Source organism: Dasypus novemcinctus, chromosome 10 (assembly GCF_030445035.2).
Source record: "Dasypus novemcinctus isolate mDasNov1 chromosome 10, mDasNov1.1.hap2, whole genome shotgun sequence".
In the NCBI taxonomy this organism is placed as follows: Eukaryota; Metazoa; Chordata; class Mammalia; order Cingulata; family Dasypodidae; genus Dasypus; species Dasypus novemcinctus.
The window spans coordinates 6980667-7005751 of record NC_080682.1 but is presented as its reverse complement, the minus strand read 5'-3'; the positions used below and the strand labels follow the sequence as shown (position 1 = coordinate 7005751).

At 52.9% G+C, this 25085-nt stretch overlaps 1 protein-coding gene and 1 long non-coding RNA gene across 2 annotated transcripts; one reads left to right on the top strand and one right to left on the bottom strand.

Annotated features, from left to right (window-relative positions):
• Positions 1 to 1095: 1095 nt before the first annotated feature.
• On the bottom strand, positions 1096 to 4745 carry LOC111761396 (uncharacterized). The gene is made up of 3 exons (XR_002794774.2): positions 4462 to 4745; positions 2615 to 2760; positions 1096 to 1927 (listed from the first exon to the last, which is right to left on the bottom strand). It is a non-coding gene; the product is annotated as an uncharacterized lncRNA (long non-coding RNA).
• A 603-nt stretch (positions 4746 to 5348) lies between these two features.
• LOC101436889 (glutathione S-transferase P-like) lies at positions 5349 to 7846 on the top strand. The gene is made up of 7 exons (XM_004481612.3): positions 5349 to 5429; positions 5571 to 5606; positions 5847 to 5953; positions 6050 to 6137; positions 7128 to 7231; positions 7314 to 7421; positions 7591 to 7846. Coding segments are annotated over exons 1-7 (633 nt in total). The 5' UTR covers positions 5349 to 5428; the 3' UTR covers positions 7780 to 7846.
• The last annotated feature ends 17239 nt before the right edge of the window (positions 7847 to 25085 follow it).

Here is a 25085-nt window from a genome sequence, read left to right as displayed (position 1 = left end):
CCTCTACCAAGCCCCTGAGGTGGGTCCAAGGGTCTTAGGAAAGACCAAGGTTCACAGGCGAGAGGACACCGGCCAGGTGGTCAAGGGTTCATTGTGATAATCCCTACTGATGGGTTGAAAGCTCAGCCTTCAGAGCTTCCTTCAGCCCCTCTCCATGCCAGGTCACATCTCCTTGAGATAGGACACAGGCATCCTTCATAGATTTTGTAGAAAGAGCTTGAAGGCCTGAGTTCCACCCCATGTCCTCACAGAGTGATCTAGGCAAGACATTTCACTTCTCTGAGCTTCAGTCTCCTCACCTGTAAAATGGGCATAATATCTGCCTCACAGAGCCATCTAAGAAAGCAAGCAGTGGTGAGAAATGTGTCCCCAAGTACGATCCAAAGTAGTGGTCAGGATATAGTGGGTAGAAGAGCTTTCAACCAGGGAGCAAAGGTTTTGTGTCTAGATGGTGGAGAAAGGCTGGACTGGAAATCCTTTTTGGCATGTGTTCCATGAGTGGCATCTTGGAACTTCATCCTGGTGCCCTTGACTGGCCCAGGCTGACGCAGCCACACTGGGGTTCCACCTCTGGTGTCCAGGATGAGTGAATCCGCAGTTGAATGATGAATACACAGATGAGTACATGGATAGCTTGGTGAGTAGACGGATGGTTGGATTGAGGGCTGAGTGATTTGAAGGACTGGTGTTCGAATGGTTAGTGGTTGGAAGGATGGGTGATTGGCTAGATGGACTGATCGATGATTGATTGATGGACAGGTGGATGGACAGTTGGGTGGGTAGATAGGAAGTTATATGGATACACAGACGGATGGGTGGATGAAGAGATGGGTGGTTGATTTTGTGAAAGGATGGGTAGATAATTGACGGACTTGCAGTTAAATGCTTGGTGGTTGGATGGCTTAATGAATGTACAGATAGATGGTTGAGTAAATGGTTAGATGGGTGGACAGGGAGATGGATAAACAAATGGATGGATGGATGGATGGATGTACAGAAGGATGGATGAATGGATGAATTGATAGGTGGATGGATGATTGGATAATGTCTTGGTTTCCTAGAGTTGGTGCAACAAAGTACCACAAAATATTTGGCTTAAACAACACAAATTTATTGTCTTACAATTCTGGAAGTCAGGAGTGCAAAATCAAGGTGTCAGCACTGTCATGCTTCCTTTTTTAAAAATACCAGTCCATTTTTAAATTATTACCAGTACAAATTGTGTTAACAATGTCTTTATAAAACTTCCCTTAGCAAGGACCTATGGTGCTGTGTATTCAGCCCAATATATCACAAAATCTCAACAAAGTAATATAAAGAGTTGCCTAAAACATACACACAAAAGCTTAAAAGTCACCCACCAAAATGAAGAAGTGGAAGTCGTTGTCATTTGAACCTTTAGATGGCCAATTGCAGCCTCCATGTTCTTCCACTGATTTGTGATAAGGGAGGGAGGACTGGGGGAAGATACGACCCTCCTCACCATCTCCACAAAGCCCTAGGAATTTTTTTTAAGGTATTTTATTTTTTATTTATTTCTCTCCCCTTCCCACCCACCCCCCCATTGTCTGCTCTCTGTGTCCACTCGCTGTGTGTTCTTCTGTGTCCGCTTGCATTCTTTTCAGTAGCACCAGGAATCTGTGTCTCTTTTGGTTGCGTCATCTTGCCGCGTCAGCTCTCCATGTGTGCAGCGCCACTCCTGGATGGGTTGTGCTTTTTTCCATGTGGGGCGGCTCTCCTTGAAGGGTGCACTCCTTGCACATGGGGCACCCCTGCGTGGAGGACACCCCTACATGGCACAGCACTCCTTGTGTGCATCAGCGCTGCATGTGGGCCAGCTCACCACACAGGTCAGGAGTCCCTGGGTTTGAACCCTGGACCTCCATGGTAGGCGAATGCTCTATCAGTTGAGCCAAATCCACTCCTCCTAGGATTTTTATATTAGTCATGTCAAGGCCAGCAGTCAGGCAAGATTAGAGACTTTTCCAGTCAGTCCTATACTTAAAAATTATGCCCATTCCTATAGGACCTAAGGTGAATAGACATAAACCTATCATGCTCTTTCTTAAAGGATGGAATCCATTCCCTGCTTCTCTCCTGGCTTCTGGTGGGTTGTCCACCATCCCTGGTGTTCTGTGGCTTGTGGCAGCACAACTTAATCTCTGCCTCTGCCACATGGCCATGTGTCTGCTTCTCTCTTCCTACTATGTCCAAATCTCCTATTCTTTTAAGGACAGCATTCCTATTGGATTAGAACCCACCCTAACCCAGTTGGGCCTCATTTAACTACTACATCTTCAAAGATCTCATTTCCAAATAGGATCACATTCACAGGGCTGGGGTTAGGACAGGAACGTCTCTTTTTGTGAGATATAATTCAATCTAAACATATGGGTGGGTGGGTAGTTGGACAGATGGGTAGATGGGTGGATAGGCAGATGGTTTGATGGACTGGTGGTTGGACGTTTGGTTGTTGAATAGATGGATGATTGGGTAGGTGGATGGATAGATGGACAGACACAAGAGTGAACAGGTGGATAGATGGCTAGGCGGATGAATGGATGGATGGGTGAACTGTCAGTGAAGATCTTATCTTCTTCATTAAATGACTCACCTATGAAGTCCACCAGGGTGGAGACTCTGTGATTCTTCTGATGGCAAGGGCCATGGCTCCCTCTTCACTGTGTTTTTCACAAGCTGAATCCAGTGCTTGATTCTGGTAAGTGCCATACACAGAACCATAATGAGACACCTCCATACCTGGTAAGATGGCCAAAATAAAGACAGACAATGGCAAGTGATGGTGAAAATGAGGGCACACTGGAACCCTCATGCATTGCTGGCAGGACTGTACATGGTACAGCCATTTTGGAGAACAGTTTGGCAGTTTCTCAAACTGTTACGTATGGCCCAGCCATTCCACTCCTAGGAATCTACCCCAGAGACATGAAAACGTATGTCCACACAAAAACCTGTACACGAACGTTCATAGCGGCATTTTCAGAGTAGCCAAAAAGTGAAAATGACCCAAATGTCCATCCACTGCTGAAAGGATAAGTAGAATGTGGTGTATCCAGACAGCGAAACATAACGTGATCTTCAAAAGGGAATAAGCATTGATACATGTCACAACACGCCAACGGAAAGAAGCCCGCCACAAAAGGCCACACCCTGCGTGGTTCCATTGACATGAAATATCCAGAAGAGACGAGCCGATGGAGAGAGAAAGCAGATTAGTGGTTCCAGGGGCTGGGGGGAGCGGGGGTTTCTTTTTGGGGTGGTGAAAAGGTTCTGGAATTAGGTAGTGGTGATGGTTGCATAGCATTAAATGCCACTAAATTGTACATTTTATGAGTGAATTTTATGTGATGATGAAACTGAAATATTTAAAAAACACCATTCACTGGTGCCAACGGATACAGCGCGGTTGCCCATAAGTGGGTTCAGTGGAGGTTGGGGTGGACAAAGGGAAAAGGCAGGCCCGGGAAGGCCGGGAAAGCCGAGCCCCAGAGGAGGCGGCAGCAGGGCGGCCACAGAGCCGGGGCTGGCTGGGCCCCCGGAGCTAGAGGACTGCGCTGCAGAAAGCCAGCCGGGGGCAGCCCAGCGCCGGGCCAAGCCCCCCGGGGAGGAGCCCGAGCGGGGCGGCTGCAGGGGGTGAGCTGGCGGGAGGCTGGCCAGCGGGGCGAGGTGGGGGCTCCAGGCCAGAGCACAGGAACGAAGCGTTCTGAGCCTGGGGTCCTCCTGTCTGTGGTGGGAGCAACATTTCCCACCCCTCTCCCAGGGTGGCTGTGGAGACGAGAGGAGACTAGAAGGGGTGCTCTCTGCGCCTGCTGGGTGCTGGGCAGATGCGCCTCCAGCTGTGGGCTCAAGGAAGGCCTGAGGCCAGCACTCCCCAGCCCTGAGCTCTTGCTGCAGAAGGCTGCTCTCGAGGATGGTTGAATTTTTTAAAACTGTGAAATCATTTAATAATGAAATACTATTTTCAGCAATTAAAATGAGTGAACTAGAGGGAAGCAGATGTAGCTCAACAGACAGAGCGTCCACCTACCATATAGGAGGTCCATGGTTCAACCCCAGGGCCTCCTGGCCCGTGTGGAGCTGGCCCATGCACAGTGCTGCCGCTCGCAAGGAGTGCCGTGCCACGTAGGGGTGTCCCCCATGTAGCGGAGCCCCACACACAAGGATTAGGAGTGCGCCCCATAAGGAGAGCCGCCCCGTGCGAAAAAAGCGCAGCCTGCCCAGGAGTGGCACTGCACACACGTAGAGCTGACGCAGCAAGATGATGCAACAAAAAGAGACGCAGAGTCCAGGTGCCGCTGACTCAAGCGGACACAGAAGATCACACAGCGAATGGACACAGAGAGCAGGCAACTAGGGCGGGGGAGACAAGGAAGGGAAGAGAAATAAATTTTTAAAAATCTTAAAAAAAGAAAAAGGCACAGTCATTCCTTTAACAACTACCTGTTGCATGTCTTCCGGGTCAGATGCTGATTACTGGTTCCCACGCCTCGGCTTTGGGTGCTGCCTCACCACAGAAAAATGTGTGGGTGAAGCCGCGGCAAGTCTCCCTGGAGGACTCATCGCTGACATTAGTTGTACTTTCGCTTCCACACTCCCAGCTGAAAACAGAAATACATGAGGGCGGTGGCTTTTGGGTTGCTTTCGGGCGGTGTCTCAGGGTTTTGCTTCTGCATCCGGGAAGGATGTCTTCCTCTCTCCTTGGGGATCCGACAGGCCCAAGTTCCCAAAGAAAGTCCACAACCCTGCCCGGGGGAGGGGGCAGCCGGCAGGAGAACTGGGCTGGGGGTGTCAGGCAGGCCTGCTGGGCGAGGGCCCTGGGCTCTGCCTGGAAGGACACAGCCCTCCCTGGTCCAGAAGGCTCTGCCTGTTGCAGTCCGTTTGTCTTTCTCCCACCCACGGTGGACCACAGGGCTTTGCTGAGAAAGGAATGAGGCTTGGGAGGCAGGCCCTTGGGGCTCCAAATCGCAGCTCTGCTGCTTCCCAGCTGTGTGACCTGGGGCAAGTCACTGAACCTCTCTGTGCTTTCATCTCCTCATCTGTAAAAACGAGTGTTGTGATATATGTGAGGTCCTCAGCACCTAAAGGTTTGCTAGTGTCATGATTACGGAGGAAGGGCCTGTAAATGCACCTGTGCATGTCCACTGATCTAGCATTCATTCATTCGAGGAGACTTTGGAGCACCCCGGTCCAGGCCCTCTGTGGGCCATGAGGACCTGTGTGTGTTTGCCCGCGCAGGGGGGACTGCGCCCTGCTGAGTGTGCCTCCCCCGTGCGCCCCTCCACGCCCCAGCCACCTCCCAGCGCATTCCTGGGGCGGGGCGAGCTGGGCCGAGGGTGGAGCCGAGCAGCCCTATAAGGCCTCCGGGCTCCTCCCCACTTCCTGCTGCACTTGCACTTCACCGCCTGCCAGTGAGTGGGGTCGGCACCGGCCGGGGGTGGGGTGGGCCCTGGGCGGAGCCGCCCCGTGTCCCGGGGGTCTGACTCCAGGCCCTGCGCCTGCAGCCCTGGCCCGGGGCCTCCTCCATCGGCCTGTCTGTCTGTCTCTCCTAGTGCCGCCGTACACCATCGTCTACTTCCCCGCGCGAGGTGCGGCCTCGGCTCCTCAGGGGACCTGTGGGGCTCCAGGGGCTGCAGGGCGGGGCGGGCCGGGCCTCCCCTGGGGACCACTGGCTGTGGGGCACCCTCCCTCTCCCTGGGGCACTGTGGGGCTGTGGGGTGGGGTCTCGGCCCTTTCTCCCTGATTCCCTCCTCTCCCCTGGAGGCTCGGAGGCCAGGCTTTCTGCCCTGTCCCGACGCCCCTCCCACAGCCCTGCGCCCCCTCCCCAGGGCGCTGCGAGGCCACGCGCATGCTGCTGGCTGACCAGGGCCAGAGCTGGAAGGAGGAGGTGGTGACCAAGGACACCTGGCTGCAGGGTGACCTCAAGGCCTCCTGCGTGAGCGCCCGGCCTGGGGGGAGGGCGGGACCTTGGCGGGCTGGGAGTGGGGGGCGGCCGAGCTCAGCGCCCCTCACCGAGCTGTGTCCCCCCCAGCTGTACGGGCAGCTCCCCAAGTTCCAGGACGGAGACCTCACCCTGTACCAGTCCAATGCCATCCTGCGGCACCTGGGCCGCTCGCTCGGTGAGTCCTGAGGCCGCGGGCACCTGCTCCGGGGGGGTCACCTGGTCCCTGGCAGGACGTCCTGGGGCCCGAGTGGCTGCACCTGAAGTCAGCAGCACCCTCCAGGCTGGAGGGCAGGCCAGGCGCCCCTGGAGGAGGGGACAGGAACTGGGTGCCAGGGGGTCCCTGCGGGGGCCTCCGGCTCGCCCCGGCCAGGCGGCGCCACATGGACACGCTGCGCCCATTTCCTGGACGGCAGCTCAGAGGGGCCCCAACCCCCACTCGTGTGCTGGCGCAGCCAGAGGCCACCGCGGGCGGGCCGGGCGTCCAGGTCCCAGGCCCAGCCCACGGCTTCTCGCTCCCGCCCCGACTCACTTTGGAACCCCCGTACTCGCAGAGAGCCGTCGCGGGGACGGCTGGGGAGGTGCTGCCTCTGCTTTGGCCCCTTGGGGGGCCCAGGACGGGGTGGCCACCAGGGAAGGGCTCCGAGGAGCAGTGGGAGCTGCTGAGGAGAGGCCACCCGACATCCGCAGGAGCCGGGCTGTGGCCTGCCACTTCCTCTTTGCACCCTAATTCACCCTGTACCACAAGGTGCTTTATGTGTCTGCACATGGACACTGGCGGATCACATGTCCAGCTCTGGCCAGGCCCCTGCAAACGGCCCCGCCCCGGGGCCTGGGGTGGACACTCTGGAGGCTTGGTCCCCCACTTGGGTGGACAGACCTGGGGAAGGGGCCTGGGGCTATTCGAGCCGTCCTCGAGTGCCAGGTGCCCGGATGGACGTGGGCTTCTGTTGGGTATGTCGCCGTGGCCCTGCAGACCCCCACCCCGCAGAGGGGAGCAGCAGAGGAGGGCAGGGTGGACCCCTAGAACAAGGCCTGGGCAGGGGGTCCTGGCTGCCCAGGCTGGCAGCCGTCCCGCCGGGGCCTGGGGGGCATCTGTGGGGGGAGAGGCCTGCAGGGAGCTCCCCCACCACTGGGACCTGAGCCTGCCGCCCGGCCACTGTCCCAGGGCTGTACGGCCAAGACCAGCGGGAGGCGGCGCTGGTGGACATGGTCAACGACGGCGTGGAGGACCTGCGGAGGCGCTGCAGCCACCTCATCCACAGTAACTACGTGAGTGGGGGCCGGCGGGCGGGGGCCGGGGCTGGGCGGGGGGCCGCACGCCCTGCCTCGCTGGCGTCCCTCCCGTTTGCAGGAGGCGGGCAAGGAGGACTACGTGCGGGCGCTGCCCGGGCACCTGAAGCCTTTCGAGACGCTGCTGGCCCAGAACAAGGGCGGCCAGGCCTTCATCGTGGGCGACCAGGTGCGCGCTCGGCCCGGCCCCTCCTGGCCACTTCTCAGAAAGGACAAACTGAGGCCCGAAGTGGGGCGGGGCTGGCTCACGGGGGGCAGAGGCTGCGCCAGTGCTCTGGCCCCGCGGCCCCCCTCTCCCTGCGGGCGGCTGACGCCCCCGGCTCCCCACTTCCCCGCAGATCTCCTTCGCCGACTACAACCTGCTGGACTTCCTGCTGGCCCACCAGGTGCTGGTCCCCGGCTGCCTGGACGCGCTGCCCCTGCTCTCGGCCTACGCAGCGCGCCTGCGCGCCCGGCCCCAGCTCCAGGCCTTCCTGGCCTCCCCCGAGCACCTGAACCGCCCCGTCTTTGGAGGCCGCAAGACATGAGGTGCTCCCGGCCTCCAGCGGGGCGAGAGGCTGCGCGTTGGGGACCAATAAAAGTGGTGAGAGAAGAGCCGTGCTGTGGTCTCTGGGAGCCTGGGTGGGCAGAGGTGCCCCTGCCTGCTCCGTCCCGGGACGCCTCAGGGAAGGAGAGGGTGGGGCAGGGGTCTGCGCCAGGAAGGGCATTGGGCTCCAGTCCCCAGGAGCTCAGAGTCCAGGCGGGAAGATAAGGTTTTAGGGAAGCAGATTTGGCCCAACAGATAGAGCGTCCGTCTACCACATGGGAAGTCCAAGGTTCAAACCCCGGGCCTCCTTGACCTGCGTGGAGCTGGCTCATGCGCAGTGCTGATATGCGCAAGGAGTGCCATGCCACGCAGGGGTGCCCCCGTGTAGGGGAGCCCCACGCGCAAGGAGTGCGCCCCGCCCGTAAGGAGAGCTGCCCAGCGCGAAAGAAAGTGCAGCCTACCCAGGAATGGTGCCCCATACACGGAGAGCTGACACAACAAGATGACGCAACCGAAAGAGACACAGATTCCTGGTTCTGCCGAGAATGCAAGCGGACCCAGAACAACACACAGTGAATGGACACAGAGAGCAGACAACTTTGGGGTTGCGGGGAAGGGGAGAGAAAGAAAAAGATAAAGTTATGAACCTCCAGGAGACAATCTGGAGGACTTCCTGCAGGGGGAATATTCCAACCCCAAGTAAAGAGCCCCTGCGTAGATGTCACGAGGTGCATTGTTGGGCCCGGAGCCCCGACAGGCCCTGCAAGCTCAGACGTTGTGCAGGCTCACGCAGGAGTGACGCACGCACCCTCCGGGGTTTTGCATGCGTGTGGCTGCCGCCTGTTCTCATGTCCCCAGGTTCACGGACACTCAGACACCCCAGCCAGTGCTGTGGCCTCGGGGCCCCAGTGGGAGGGGCCCAGGGTGGGCCAAGGGCCTCGTGCAGTTCTGGGGAGCCTTGTCAGCCTGATGGGGCTCACCCCACGGAGCCCCGGGTGTCCCTAGGGGGGTTCCGCCGAAGCCTCCGCAGCCCCCTGCGTCTCCCCACAGACCCCGGGCCCTGCCATCTGCTCCGGGCCACCTTCCTGGCACCTCCCATGGCTCACCCGGCAGTCTGGAGAGACTTCCAGAATGCCCCGCCCTGAGCGGCTCCCCTCCACCCCGCCACCCCCACCCTCAGGACAAAGTCCACACCCACAGGAAGGGAGGACTAGAAGGTTCTCTCCAGAACCTTCCCTACCCTTCTTGAGCTCTGGGCTCTACCCTGGGGCCCAGAACTTTCTCTCCCAGCCTTTGTCTCCCTGCCCAGCCCCCCTCCCCCATGGCAGCCCGAGCCCCTGCCTTGGCCCAGGTTCGCTGGTTCAGGTGTCTCCCCCCAAATCACACCCTCCTCCCAGGCGGGCAGGGTCCAGGTCTGGTTCATTTCTGCCTCTTCTGCTCCCAGGTGAGGCGCCCACTCACCTTTACCTGCCCCAGAAAATGGCTGCGTGGAGCCGACCCTCTGTGCATGCTGGGGGCCCCCCCGGGCCCCGCGAGCTCCCTGGTGTTCTCTCTGGTGCACGCAGGGCTTCTCTGAGGCCCGTCCCAGGTCTCGTGTCCCCATGCTGGGGACTGGGACAATGATCTCAGGTCCCGGGGCAGCAGTAACCTTCCCACGGAGGAGCAAACCGAAGCTCAGGGAGGTGGGGGGGGGGGGGCTTGTCCAGGCCCCGCCCTCCTAAGTGGCAGAGCTTGAATTCAAACCCCGGCCCGGTGACTTCGCAAGCTTTTCCCAGCATCATTCTCCGAAAGAGAGGAAGGGAGGGGGTTGGGGGCCAGAGGAGAAAGCAGGAGGTCAGGCTGGGGTTCTGGAATGTGCCAGGCATGGGCAGGGGCCGGGGGACAGTGGGGGCTCCCGTATGGGAGGGCTTGGGCAGGGGCATTGGTGCCCACTGCGGGGGCCTTGCCTGCCAGGCGAAGGCGTGTGGAGTTGGTCCTGGGCAGTGGGGAGCCACGGCAGGCTCTTGAGCAGGGAAGGGGACTTCGAGGACTCTCAGCCTCTTAATGCTCAGGAGGCCTCAGGCATCAAACTCCAAGCCTCGCTTTACAGAGAGGGAAACTGAGGTCCAAGAGGGGGATGGACTTCACCGAGCAAGTGGGTAACTGGCCAAGATGACTTTCTGCACCCGACACTCCCAGACTGGAGGCCCGGCCACCCCTCCGAGAGGCCCCTGCCCCACGGAGACGCCGAGCAGAGCCCGGTGGGTCAGAGACTGGAAGTTCTGGTTTGGGGGGATGCACCGGGGAGGGCCGGTGGTCCCCAGGAGAGGCGCGGTGTGCACCCACCACCCAGTGAGCCCCGAAGCCACCACCGCCCTGGCCCCGAGACTGTCGCCCCAGGGGTCTCCCAACCCTCCCCGCAGGGAGACTGCCGGGAAGGGCTCACTCAGGGCCTGGGTCCCTTGTGCCCCGAGCTCTCGGCTGAGGGTGCTCCTGCCTGGCCCCCTGGAGAGGGCCCTGAACGTGCCCTGGTGCCGGGGGCACTGGTGGAACCCTGGGGCCACAGTGGCTGTAAGAGTCCCCGGGGCCGGCCAGGGCTGGAGGGGACAGCCCGGCATCCTGCCAGCTCCAGGGCCATCTGACAGCTTGCCGCAGCTGACCACTTCCGCATCCGTGTGGCCGCGGGTTTGATGGTACAACGCTCGGACCCCGGCGTGGACAGGAGGGAGGACTTCCAAGTTAGGGGGCTTCTGGTTTCCTCTGGCGGGTTCAGAGACCAGGGCGGGCTGGGAGGGGGAGAAACGAGAGGGGTCTCGGAGCTGAAGGCGGGCCCAGCGCTGAGGGTCCCTGCACCGAGGCCTCCTGGGTACCTGGGGAGGATGCTTGGGCCGCAGCCCGGGCTGGGCCTCCGCTGGGGCGACCGCCCACCGCTGTGCGCTGGTGCAGCCAGGCACGGGGGTGACCAGATGGCCGGGCTGGGGAGGGCCGGGTCCCTCTGCCGGGAGAGGTGGCACCCAGGGGTGTGTCCGGGAGGGAGGGGCAAGCTTCCTCCAGGCAGTGAGGGCCACCCCGCGCCCCGAGCACTTTCCATGTCCAGCTCATTAGTCCCGGCAGGAGACCCCACCCCCACTGGGTAGGTGCCATTGTCATTATCATCCTGTTGTACAAAGAGGCTGTAACCTGCCCAAGGTCACACGGCTGGAGAGAGGCAGACCAGGATTTGAACCCAGGTTCTTGGTGCTTCTTATGACTCTGCGGTGGGCTGGGCACTGGGGCTTCTTTTTTTTCTACTTGGACACAGGGTGACTCCAGGAGGCCAGGACGGCTATCCCGCCATGGGGGACGGGACTCCCAAGAGAAAGCCTTCCAGCCGGGGGGGCGGCTCGGGCTTGCTCCGGTTTGAAGGTCTGAACAGTTAAAGGCCAGCAGGGGAGGAGGCATGTCCCAGGAGCAGAGCCAAAGCCTTGCCTGGACCTGCTGGTCCTCGGCAGCTGCTGCTGGGGACTGTCAGAGAAGGGACTGAGGGCCCTGGGGTGCTAGCTGGGGAAGGGGGACGGGGGGAGACCCCAGCCTCAGAAGAAGAACCCCAGGCTGCTTTCAGGCCCCGGGTCCAGGCCACCCAGCCACACCGTCCGGGCAAGGGGGCGGTGGGCAGCTTGGCTCCTCGCTCCTGGCCTCGCCTCCCGCCTGCGCAGCCTTCCTGCCACCCTGTCAAGGCCCCTGACGCTCCCGTGCTGGCCAGGGGCTCCGGCCACCCCGCCCCTCCCCTGCCTGTCCTGGTCGGGGACCCTGTGGCTGGAGATCAGAGTTCTTGGATTGCCCTTACCCAGACATGGGACCTCGGATAAGCGCTGACTCTCTCGGTCCCTTTCCTCTCCTACTGAGCTCACGCCAGACGCTTACCGGGACTCACGTTCCCATTTTACAGGTGAGAAAACTGAGGCCAGAGGGAAGCGGTTGTGGCTCAACTGATGGAGCGTCCGCCTACCATATAGGAGGTCCAGGGCTAATACCTAGGGCCTCCTTGACCCGTGTGGAACTGGCCCAAGGTCAGGGTGGCCGCGTGCAAGGAGTGCCGTGCCACGCAGGGGTGTCCCCCGCGTAGGAGAGCCCCACACACAAGGAGTGTGCCCCATAAGGAGAGCCGCCCAGCGTGAAAAAAGCGCAGCCTGCCCAGGAGTGGCGCCGCACACCCTGAGAGCTGATGCAGCAAGGTGACACAACAAAGAGAGACACAGATTCCCGGTGCCACTGACAAGAACAAAAGCAGACACAGAAGAACACACAGTGAATGGACACAGAGAGCAGACAATGGGGTGAGGCGGGGGGAGGGGGGGTGGGTGGAATAAATAACATAAATTTTTTAAAAAACTGAGGCCAGAGCTGGGCTTGGCACCCAGGCAGGCTGATGTCCAGCCTCCGTTCTTTCCCACACGGCCCGAGGAAATGCTTAAATTTTCTCTGGGTGACGAAATGGCCAAACAAGTTAGGTACATCCAGGCACCGTTTTTCAGTCCTTCAAAACCCAACATCCTCCTTCGGTAATCCCCAAATCTCACATCTGCCTTAGTGGTTTTTAAAATATGTTTAATGTTCATAAAATATCCTGATTAAAACCAAGTCGAAGCCACGAGAAAGTTAGAACCAACATCACAGGTCATGTCCAAGCTCTGTCCTCACTTGCTCCTTGCTTTCCCAGCCAGGAGGGGTCAGCTCTGCCAGCCCCTGTGGGTGACGTCAGCGCAGGCACACGCGCAGAGGCCCCGTGCAGGGGACCCGCGGAGCCCTTTCGCCCTCGCGCAGACTCCGGGGTGTTTTTAGCAGCTGAACCGCACCCGAGTGCCAAATCTGCCTGCTGGAGAAACTTGGGCTGGCTGAGGGAGAGGGAGGAGCCATCACATCTCCAGATGGGACTTTTCTGTCCCAACGTCAGGAAACCAGCCTTAGAGTCCTTCCAGCCCGAGCGTGGTTTACGGCCCCTTAAATTTATTGTCACCAGCCCTGTTCCTAAGTGCTGCAGCCTGTGGAGGAAATGAAGGTTTCTGCCCGGCCAGCTGCTGGGTCCACGGCTGGAGCGTGGCTTGAAAGCCGGTCTCTCGAAACTTCAGGCTCTGTGCCTTCACGCTGCAAACAGATCCACCGACCCAGCCGCTCCGGCCCAAAGTCACCATCTGGAGAGTTTGAAGCCGTTGCCCTTTCCTGCTATTCCCAAAATAGGGCAAGCGTGACCTTTGGCTCATGAATCTAGTCAGGGTGACAGGTGCACAGACAGCTGGGAGAGCCGCCAGCGCCAGCCTCCCCCTGCCGGCGGCATCTCCTCCTCCTGGTGCACTGGCCTCCAGCATGCCCTGCGGGCACAGGCACGCACTGGGGCCCAAGCCCTTCCCAGCCTGGAGCCTCGGGCCCACCCGGCCACAGAGAGGGGCCCAAGGGGTGAACCCGTGGGCCAGGCTGGGCCCAGCAGAGGTCCTCCGGAATGGATGCTCTCTTTCCTTTTGGGTCATGGAACTGGGAGAACGTGAGGCCACAGCAGGTGGGAGAATGGAGCACCTGGACACAGAAAAACAGATGAGAGAGAGAGGTGGCTTTTAGGTTCCTGGCCCCGGAGAGGCCAGCTCCATGCCGCCCCTCCCATAGTTTGGTCTGGTGAGCCCATAAACATCTTCCTTTTGGAGTTGAGCTTCTGTGCCTTCCGCTGAAAGAGACTAATTGTTTCAAAATCTGTCCCATCAAGGCTCAGAACAGGACAGGAGGTGAGTGGCTTTCAAGGCCCACAGAGCAAGTTAGACACTCTCGATCTGATGAGCTGTGTCTTAGTTTGCCCAAGGGCTGCCGATGCAAAGTACCAGAAATGGGTTGGCCTTATAATGGAAATGCATTAGTGGTAAAATCTTCCTGTTCCTAGGCCATGAATTGTCCGAATCAAGGCACCATCAGAGGGGCTTTCTCACCACAGGCAGCCACTGCTGACCTGTTGTCCGGCCCCGTGGTGAAGCAGGACGGCCACGGGGCTCTCCCGTCCCCGCCAGGCTCGCCGTGCCTGGAGCCGGGCCGTGGAGGCGGGCACCGGGCTCGTCTCTTTCCCGGCCTGCTCTATCCAGCTTGGTGGCTCTCTTTCTCCCTGAGTTCAGCTGTGAGTTATCAGCAGCAGAGATGTGGTTCATCTCTCCCTGGGTCTCAGCTCCTTGAGTAGACCAACTGAAATGGTTTCACACCCCAGGAATGCAGGGGTTCACAATCATCATCTTTCTCTTTGGGGGATTCATAAAAGATTTTCAAACTGCCACAAGCTGTTTTCCAGCAACTCCGTGGTCCTTGGGCAGAGGTGTCGGTCAGTGGGTGGGACAGAGGCACATCCTTCAACCCTGAGTTTTTTCCTTTGATGATCCCCCAGATTCCTGATTGTGAACCCAGTGTTGCCAAGGCGACAACAATGCATGTTCCGACAATTAGTCTTCCCGGGCACAGCCCCTCGCTTTGAAGAGGTAAGCGAGCACAGTGGGGAAGAGAGCAGGTGTTGAGCTTGGGTGGACCTGCCCTCAGGTCCTAACTCTGCCACTTACTTGCTTCATGATCTTGAGCTAGGTGCCAAAGCCAGAGAAGGCACCGGAAACATTTAGCAAGTGCCCGGCTCACATTTAGAGTTCCATAAATGACTGAAAGCCATTCCCACATGGGAGGTTCTGGGCTCGGTTCCTAGTGCCTCCTAAAGAAGATGCAGACAACGAGCAGACAGATGAGGAAGCCATGGGGGGAGGGCAAGAAAAGTAATAAACATACACATTTTAAAAAAAGGAAAGAAAGAAAAAGGACTTATTACCACCAGTAGCGTTTGGTGCTGTCTCTAAGCCTTGAGAAAACAGCACCCCTTCTTTCATGATCTATTTTGTACAAATAGGCAATCGAGCACAATTCGCTTTTTTTTTTTAAGATTTATTTTTATTTATTTCTCTTCCCTCCCCCGCCCCCCCCATTGTCTGTTTTCTGTGTCCATTTGCTGTGTGTTCTTATTTTTGTCCCCTTCTGTTGTTGTCAGTGGCATGGGAATCTGTGTTTCTTTTCGTTGCGTCATCTTGCTGTGTCAGCTCTCCGTGTGTGCGGCGCCATTCCTGGGCAGGCTGCACTTTCTTTCGCGCTGGGCGGCTCTCCTTACGGGTGCACTCCTTGCGCGTGGGGCTCCCCTATGCAGGGGACACCCCTGTGTGGCAGGGCACTCCTTGCGCGCATCAGCGCTGCGCATGGGCCAGCTCCACACGGGTCAAGGAGGCCCGGGGTTTGAACCACGGACCTCCCATGTGGTAGACGGACGCCCTAACCACTGGGCCAAGTCCGCTTCCCACAATTCGCTTCTTTAATATATTCCTCTCACCTAATAGCAAAACAACAATGAAAAATGATGGTGAATTTTTTTTTAAGATTTATTTTTTATTTATTTCTCTACCCCCCACCCATTTGTCTGCTCTTTGTGTTCATTCGCTGTGTGTTCTTCTGTGACTGCTTCTATTCTTATCAGCAGCACCAGGAATTTGTGTTTCTTTTTGTTGCCTCATCTTGCTGTGTCAGCTCTCCGTGTGTGCGGCACCATTCCTGGGCAGGCTGCGCTTTAGCACTGGGCGGCTCTTCTTGCGGGGTGCACTCTTTGCGTGTGGGGCTCCCCTAGACGGGGGACATCCCTGGTTGGCAGGGCACTCCTTGTGCACATCAGCACTGCGCATGGGCCAGCTGCACACGGGTCAAGGAGGCCCGGGGTTTGAACCGGGGACCTCCCATGTGGTAGACGGACGCCCTAACCACTGGGCCAAGTCCGCTTCCCACTGATGGTGAATTGCAAAACTTGAAGTTTGAAATTTTCAGCCACATCATCAGAAGAGGGCATGACTCTAGAACGAAACAGAGAAATATTGTTACATTGAAAGTTCTTCTCCAAATAGGTAGTTGGCAGTTTCCCCTTTTATGCCTGGGATAAAATCCACATGGTTGTTGTTTTGCATTTGAGCCCTCCGAGCTCTTCCCCCTAGATCTTCACATCAGCCCTTGGACTTGAGCCTGAACATCCCTCCTCCTGCAGTACCACATTCCTCTAGGGAGCTTCTCTCTCTGCTTGTGCCTCCCCTCCCCTGCAGAGTCTCCAGGCCTACCCCCAAGCCCTCTCCTCTAGAACCCCTTCCCGTGCTTTCTGTGAGGGCTGAGCTGTTTTGCTGGAGTAAGAGACCCACCTGCTCAGCACTGACCCCCAGGCCAAGCGTGAACTGAACTGATCAACAGCGCAGCATTGCAACCCCGGGTGCAAGGTGAGTTGGAGGCCACTTGTGAACTAGCTCTCAAGGTGCTCCCCAATTCTCCCTCTGCTCCCCAAACAATATCTGGACCACCAAGTCTCAACAGTACACCTGCTCTGACTGAGAACGCTCAAGTTGCATGCTGGCTTCTCTATGACAGGACTAGAAACTTTTAGAGGGAAGGGGATGTATTTTATCTCCCCCCATGTAGCAGTTTGATATGGTTTATGAATTCCAAAAATAGATATTGGATTATGTTTATAAACTGGTCTGTACCTGGGCGTGATTAAGTTATGATCAGGGCTTTGATTGGGCCGCATCAGTAGGACATTGAGTCCCCGCTCCCTTCGTGGGTGGGGACTCACGGCTAAAACTACACTGCAAAGCAGACGAGCTAGTTGAAGTTTTGATACTGGAATTTTGAGCTGGAGCCTGGGAAATAAGCACACAGAGGAGCAGAGCAGCTGAGCCCAGAGAAAATTGAGCCCCCGGGAGAGAGACAGAGCTGGTTGCCTGATAGTCTACAGCTGGCCTTGTGGAGAGAGGTAAAGTCTAGAGAGCCTCGTGGTCTGCAGCTGACCTTGTGAAGAAAACGGAGCAGCTGTGCCTGAAGAGAAATGAGCCCCGGGAAGAGAGGAACCCAGGAAGCCTGAACCCTGGCGGACGTCAGCAGCCATCTTGCTCCAACATGTGGCAATAGACTTTGGTGAGGGAAGTAACTTACGCTTTATGACCTAGTAACTGTAAGCTTCTACCCCAAATAAATATCCTTTATAAAAACCAAGAGATTTCTGGTATTTTGCATCAGCACCCCTTTGGCTGACTAATACACCCCACCTTTTGTTTTGTTTTTGAGGAGGTACCGGGATTGAACCCAGGACCTCATACATGGAAAGCAGGTGCTCAACCACTGAGCTCCACCTGTTCCCCTAACCCTGGCACTTTTAAATTGAGATATAACATAAATATAAGCAGGTGCACTTATCTAAGTGTCCAGCTCAATGAATGTTTACAGGTATATCTACCTGTGTAACCACAACAGGTCAAGGCATTGAATGTTTCCAGCCTTGCCTGCCAAAGGGAATCCCTTTCCTGACTTATTTACTGAAAATAAGTTTTGCCTACTCGTGAATGTCATAGAAATGGAAGCATACAGTATGCCCTCTTCTGTGCCTGACTTCTTTCGCTCACCATAATTCTGCGACATCCATCCACATTGCTGTATGGAGCAGGTGTTTTGTTCTTTTGCATGGCTGTGTAGTATTCTGTCATAGGACTAAAATTGACCCGTTCTTCAGTTGACGGACATTTGAGGTATTTCCAGTGTTGGCTATTATAAATAATGCAGCTACAAATGCTTTTGTGTATGTCTTTGGTGGACATAAACACTCATTTCTATTAGGCATATTATCAGGAATGGACTTCCTGGCCTAGAGAGTAGCTGGAGGCCAAACAGTTTTCTGAAGTGGAGGCACCATTTTCCCACTAATGTGTAAGAATTCCTGTCGCTCCACATTGCCCTCAACAACTTGGGATTGTCAAGCTTTTTTTTCATTTGAGCCATTCCAATGAGCATGGTGGTACCTCATGGGGATTTTAACTTGCATTCCCCAGCTCGTTAGTGACATTGGGCATCTTTGCATGTGCTCGTTGGCCATTTAGATTTCCTCTTTTGTGAAGTGCCTAATTATGTTTTTTTTTTTCTTTTTTGTTTGTTTTTTTTTCTTTTGAGGTACTGGGACTGGAGATTGAACCCGGAACCTCATATGTGGAAAGCCAGTGCTCAACCACTGAGCTACATTGGCTCCCCTGAGTTGGTTTTTTCATTTGTTTGCTTGTTTGTTTTTGTTTTTTGGAGGTACCGGGGATTGAAGCTGGGATCTTGTATATGGGAAGCAAATGCTCAACCACTTGAACTACATCCATTCCCCTTAAGTTTTTTAAAAGTTTAAAATTCGGATCATCTTTTTTTTTTTTTTTTTAGGCAAGGGAGTAAAGAGTCTATTAAACAAGAAAACAAGAAAAGTACATGGTCCGAGGCATGGATTGTGGGCGTGTAGCTCATCAGTCATTTTTTAAATGGACCTGTGGGAATTCATTACATATAATCTGGATATGAGCTTTTGGTTGGATAAGTGTGTTTCAAATATTTGTTTCCAGTCTATGGCTTATCTTTTTAGTTTCTCTTTTGATGAACAAGATGTCTTCAATTTATTGGAGTCTGTATTGCTTAACCATCACTGCATGACAGTACAATCACAAACTTACAACAACATGCATTTATCATCTCTGAGATTATGTGGGTCAAGGGTCTGGGTGCTTTGCTTCAGATCTCAAAAAGCTACAATCAAGGCATCTGCTGAAAAAAAAAGGCATCCGCCAGGCGGTGGTCACATCCGATGGTTGATTGGGGAGGACCCACTTCCAAGCTCCCGTGGTTGGCAGCATTCAGTTTCTTGCAGGCTGCTGGACTGAGGGTCTCAGTGTCCAGCCACACACAACATGGCAGCTTGCTTCTTCAAAGCTAGAAAGAGAAAGACAGTTTGCAATGCTCTATGACATGATTGTGTACATATAATCATTGACATCCTGTCACTTTGGTATGTCTGTGGGTTAGAAGCAAGCCATAGGTCCCACCCACTCTCAAGAGGGGCACAGACACCAGGAGGTGGGGGCCATGAGGGTCACTTTCGAGGCTGTTTGTCAGAGCCCAGTGTGCCAGTGTTCCCTTTTATAGTTCATGCTTTTTTGTTACTATTTAAGAAATCTTTGCTTATCCCTAAATCATGAAGCAATCTTCTTATGTTTTCTTTTCTGATATTTATTGCTCTTACAGGTTGAATAGTGTCCCCAAAAGACATATTCAGGTCCTCGCCCTTGGTCATGTGACTGTGACCTTATTTGGAAATAGGGTCTTTGAGGATGTGATTAGTTTAGATGAGAACACACTGGATTAAGGTGGGCCCTAATCCAATATGACTGATGTCCTCATAAGAAGGGGAAAGTTCAACACAGACAGCGGGGAGAATGCATGTGATGGCTGAGGCAGGGAGTGCGACGAATTGCTGATGCACCTGCCAGAGGCCAGGAGAGACCCACTGAACTGATCTTCCCTGCAGACTTCAGAGGAAGCATGGCGCAGCAGTTTCATACGGTTATGAATTCCATAGAGAGATACTGGGTTATGCTTGTAATCTGGTCTGTACCTGTGCATGATTAAGTTATGATTAGGGCTTTGATGGGGCCATGTCATTAGAGCGTTGAGTCCCCACCCACCAAGAATAAAAGGCATGGCAAAGGACAGAGTTGAGGATTTTTGATGTTGGAGTTTGATGCTGAAGCCTTAAGCTGGAGCCCCAGGAAGTAGGCTCACAGAGGAAACAGAAGCCAGCCCCAGGAAGGAGGAAACCTGAGCCCAGGAAGAAGCAAGCCCTGGGAAGACAGGAACCCTGAATCCAGAGAAAAGCAAGACCTGGAAGAGAGAAACCCAGGAAGCCTGAACCCTTGCAGACGTCGGCAGCCATCTTGCTCCAACTCGTGGAAACAGACTTTGGTGAGGGAAGTAACTTATGCTTTATGGCCTGGTATCTGTACGCTCCTACCCCAAATAAATACCCTGTATAAAAACCAACCAATCTCTGATATTTTGCATCAGCACCCCTTTGGCTGACTAATACAGAATTTGGTACTGAGGAGTGGGGAAGTCCTTTTGCAATTACCAAAATGCTGGAACGGTTTTATAAAGGGGTAAGAGGTATTTTTTGAAGGAATTGTGAGATGCTTGATGGAAAAGGCCTAGATTGCTTTGAAGAGATTGTTGATAGCAATAAGGATGCCAAAGAGGCTTTTTTTTCTTTTTTTTAAAAAAAGATTTATTTTATTTTTACTTATTTCAGCCCTCCCCCCCCCATTGTCTGCTGTCTTGTGTCCATTCGCTGAGCGTTCTTCTGTGTCTGCTTGCATTCTCGGTGGCACCATGAATCTGTGTCTCTTTTTTGTTGCGTCATCTTGCTGTGTCAGCTCTCCATGTGTGCGACACTACTCCTGAGCAGGCTGCACTTTTCACACAGATGGCTCTCCTTACAGGGCACACTCCTTGCATGTGGGGCTCCCCTATGCAGGGACGCCCTGCGAGGCACAGCACTCCTTGCTCATGGCAGCACACTGAGTCTGGGCCAGCTCTCCACACAGGCCAGGAGGCCCTGGGTTTGAACCCTGGACCTCCAATATGGTAGGCAGATGCTCTATCAGTTGAGTCACATCTGCTTCCCTAAAGAGGCTTTTTATGATGGCTTAGAAGTAAATGATGAAACTATTATTGGAAACTGGAGGAAATGCGATCCGTGTTTTAAAGTCACAGAGAACTGAGCAAGATTAACTCCTGGTGTTTCATGGAAGGTAGAATTTGAAAATGGTGAGCCTGGGCATTTAGCTGAAGAAGTTTCCAAATAAACCTAGAGAATGTGGCTTAGCTTCTGCTTGCAGTTTATAGCAAAATGCTAGATGAGAGAGATAGGCTGAGGATTGGACTGTTGGGCACAAAGAAAACAGAAACTGATTCTGGAAATTCCAAGCCTCCGGAAATTAAGATCCCAGATGCAAGTGCCCCATTGGAAGGCTTAACTAAACTTGGAATATGTAAATAAGGTTTGAAAATGCAGTTATCTCAGAAAGACTTGTGCAAAGTCTTACTGTCTGATGGCTTGGACCCCTGCTTTTTGCATGCTAAACCAACAAGATTTTTAGAGAGAGCTGTATGAACAAAACCACTGTAAACCTGGACTAAAAGGGACATGGAAAGGAGAGATTGAAGGAGAAACAGCTTTTAAGGGGAAAACATGGAAGCTTAAATCTGGGCCAAGAGAGGAATCCCACTCCTGGTAACAAGCTGTATTAATCAGCATTCTCTAGGGAAACAGAATCAACAAGTGATATCTGTCAATAGTATGCAATTTTATCAGAATCTCTCATGTGACCGTGGAGGTGCACAAGTCCAGGTTCCGCAGGCAGGTCACAGCCAAGGGCTGCAATGAAAATCCAGTGAAAGTTCTTGACAAGTTCTGGGAGATGTTGGCTGTCCAAAGATGAGCTGGGAAATTCTCTCTCAATGCTGGAATCACTTCCCCTTTCAAGGCATTCAACTGATTGGATAAAACATCACTCATTGCTGATGGCAATCTCCTTGATTGATGTAATTGTAATCAGCTACCTATGATTTACCACTGCTGTAAAGTCAATGGTGACTAAAGTCCATAAATGCCCTTGTATTACAGTTAGCCCAGTGCTTGCTTGACCAAACAACTGGGCACAATTATCTGGCCAAGTTGACACAATAGCCAAACCATCACACATGGAACAGCCAACACTTGATTTTTCCTATATATAGCATTTCAAATAGAATATCCAGAACATGGTCAAAGATAACTATGCACACAAGGAAACAAGACACCATGAACAAGAACAAGCAGAAACACTGACAACAGAAACACTCTTACAAATGCTTCAGATTTGAAATGATCAAACACGGAGTAAAAAATAGCCGCGTTTACTATGTTTGAGAAATAGAAGAAAAACTTGAACCTTTCAGTGGAAACAGGAAACCATAGAAAGTGGTAGTGAGAGAGATAGAAAAGCCATGGAAGTAAGAAGCTGAAAGCAACAAAACCCAGAAGACAATGGAAAGACCAGTATATGACATCATGTGTCTTGCCATGTGGCAGAGGACCCAAGGATTGCTGGAAGCAAGTCTTTGGGAAGAAAGCATCATCTTCATTTGGACATTCTCGCAACCTGAAACAGTCTAGAGGAAATGCGTTGTTGGGATTATGTGGCTTAAGCATTGTATGGGGAGAAGATGATGAGTACAAAACAAGCAAACAAACAAACAAAGAGAAGCTGGAGTGTGTTATTGAAGTTTGTGTTCCATGTAACCTAATCTGGTAAAAAAAAGGGAAGTTAAGAGAAGATGTTTTGATATGCACCCATTTCATAGTTGGGGAGATGTTAGCTCTCAACTGTGAAAAATAAGCTACCCAGAAATGGAATGGCCTGACTATACCTTGAACCCAAAACTGGGAACAAGTAGTCCTGGCTGCTTGTCAGAGTAGAAACTCTGCACAGAAGTTGGTTGATTTGTGCTTGATGCTCATTGACAGGGCCCCTCTCCCTGGGGAGTGTAAAAACCACTGATTGGGGAGCGCAGGGTCCCTCATCTCTGACACAAAGCAGGGCATGGAGAGCCATGATCCAGTGAACATGACCTGAGAAGTTGGCCTCTCCAGGGTACCAGTCATTATTGGACCTGTTCCCCTTCTCTTTTGGACCTTTGGTGCAGTGTAGGTAATAAAGTGGTCATTTGTTAAGAAAAAAAGAAAGTGATAGAGAAGATTTGAAAAAGAACGAAAGAGAAGATCTAGAGCTGGAAAAGTTTATTCCTAAATTTAAAAATTAATATAGGCTTCTTGGAAAATGGAGGATTATAGACAGAGGGTTCACTTCTCTCCCAGAAAAATACCTAGAGGAAAGGCAGAAACAGCCCAGAAAAAAAAAAAATGTTCTAAGGCAGGGAGTGGTTGTAGCTCAGTGGTTTGAGTGCCTGCTTCCCATATATGAAGCAGTTCAATCCCTGGGTTCAATCCCTGATGCCTCCTAAAAAAAAATTAGAACTTAGGGCAAGAGGGGAAGGCTAGACACCACCCAGAAGAGAGAAGGGCAAAGGAAAAGAATTTCAAAGGGAAAATTCTGAGTAAAAGCTGCAGCTGCAGTTGCCAGTGCCCAAACCCCCACCCTCAGAGCAGACAGCTTTGAATTCTCTGGTATCAGGCTGGTCTATGGACAGAGGAGGCCACAGGGGTCCACCTTCCCAGGAAAGGGGGAGAAAGGGATGCAGCCTAAGGCTGATTCAGCTTTTGGCCAACAAATTTGGTCTGCTGTGTCCCATGAGCCCTTCCAGGCTGGGTGGGGCTGTACCATTTTTGCCCTGGAGTGGGCAGGGAACTAAAGAGATTGGACCCTCTCAATCACCCTCCCTAATGATCAGAACTGGTTATTGAGGATGCAGAAGGGAGTGGGAAAAGGGAGGGAGATGCCAGCAAATGCTGGAGAACAGCCTCTGAGAAATTTTGATTTGGCAGAGAAAGTGCATGAGAAGAAATTGACAGTAAATAAGGCTTTTTCAGACCTTTACAGCCTCCTTCCCCAAGGTGCTTGGAAGTGGGTCTGCAACCCATTACTGGGTCCATGGCCTAGATTTGAGCATCTAAACAGGATAATTCTAAAGATCTAGAACAGTTTGAACCAAGAATCAAAGAATGACAGTAACAGCCTCCTGCCACTAAATACTTATATGAGAGAGACATTGAGCATCAGAGTAAATGCATCATCATAATCAGATGCCTAGACATCAGCAAAACATTACAAGTCATACTAAGAAAATGGTAGATCCTGCCATAACCCACTGAACGAACTGGAGGAGAGTGTAAACTACAATGTAAACTATAATCCATGTGGTGCAGCAGTGCTCCAAAATGTATTCACCAAATGCAATGAATGTGCCACGATGATGAAAGAGGTTGTTGATATGGGAGGAGTGGGGTGGGATTGGGGGGTATATGGGAACCTCTTATATTTTTTGTGATCCATGTATCTTCAAAAAAATACCATAAAAAATATTTTTAAAATAATTAAGGAAAAAAAAAAAAGAAAATGGTAGATGTGGCCCAACCAAAGGAATATATTAAAGCCCTAGGGAAGCGGACTTGGCCCAGTGGTTAGGGTGTCCATCTACCACATGGGAGGTCCATGGTTCAAACTCCGGGTCTCCTTGACCTGTGTGGAGCTGGCCCATGCACAGTGCTGATGCGCGTAAGGAGTGCCCTGCCACGCAGGGGTGCCTCTGCGTAGGGGAACCCCACGTGCAAGGAGTGTGCCCCCTAAGGAGAAACGCCCAGTGTGAAGGAAAGTTCAGCCTGCCCAGGAATGGTGCCGCACACACGGAGAGCTGACACAGCAAGACGACGCAACAAAAAGAGACACAGATTCCCATTACGCTGACAACAGAAGTGGACAAAGAACATGCAGCAAATGGACACAGAGAACAGACAACTGGGGGGAGGGGGGGAAGGGGAATAAATAAAAATAAATCTTTAAAAAAAAAGATATATTAAATCCTTAGACAAGACACAGGATTTGAGACAACTAATCAATGAGGTTCATATAAAACTCTCAAATCAAATCAACAAGTTGAAAGACAATATGGCTAAAGAGATAGGGTCATCATGAGATCACTGGGTGAGCACAAAGAAGAATTTGGAAATCTGAACAAAAAAGTAGCAGAGCTTATGGGAATGAAAGATACAGTAGGTGAGATTTAAAAAAACACATTAGAAGCATACAACAGCAGTCTAGAGATGATAGAAGAAAAAAATAAGTGATGCAGAAGACAAAACAGCTAAATTGAAGAGAGAACAGAGAGAAAAAAGTATGGAAAAAATTGAGCAGGGGTTCAGGGAGTTGAATGATAACATGAAGCACAATAACAAACGTGTCATGGGAGTTTCAGAAGAAGAGAAGGGCAAGAGGGACAGAAAGAGTATTTGAGGAAATAATGACTGAAAATTTCCCAACTCTCATGAAAGAAATGGATTTCAATGTCCAAGAAGCACAGCATACCCCAAACAGAATAAATCCAAATTGACCTATTTCAAGACACATACTACACGGAATGTCAAACACTAAAGATAAAGAGAAAAATCTGAGAGTGGCAAAATAGAAGCAAACCATCATATACACGGGATGCCCGGTGAGGCTTACTGTGGATTTCTCATCGGAAACCACGGAGACAAGAAGACAGTGGTATGATATAATTAGGATACTGAAAGAGAAAAATTGCCAGCCAAAAATTCTTTATCCAGCAAAATTGTCCTTTGAATATGAAGGTGAGTTTAAGATATTCACAAATAAACAGAAACTAAGAGAGTTCGTAAAAAAGAATCTGCCTCATTTTAATGGAATGTATGCTTTATTAATGTGTATCAATAAAAGTGATTTT

Coding starts and splice junctions, on each gene's coding strand:
- LOC101436889 (XM_004481612.3), top strand. Junction 5,607..5,846: donor CGTCTACTTCCCCGCGCGAG/GTGCGGCCTCGG, acceptor CCCCCTCCCCAG/GGCGCTGCGAGGCCACGCGC. Junction 7,232..7,313: donor ACCTCATCCACAGTAACTAC/GTGAGTGGGGGC, acceptor TCCCGTTTGCAG/GAGGCGGGCAAGGAGGACTA.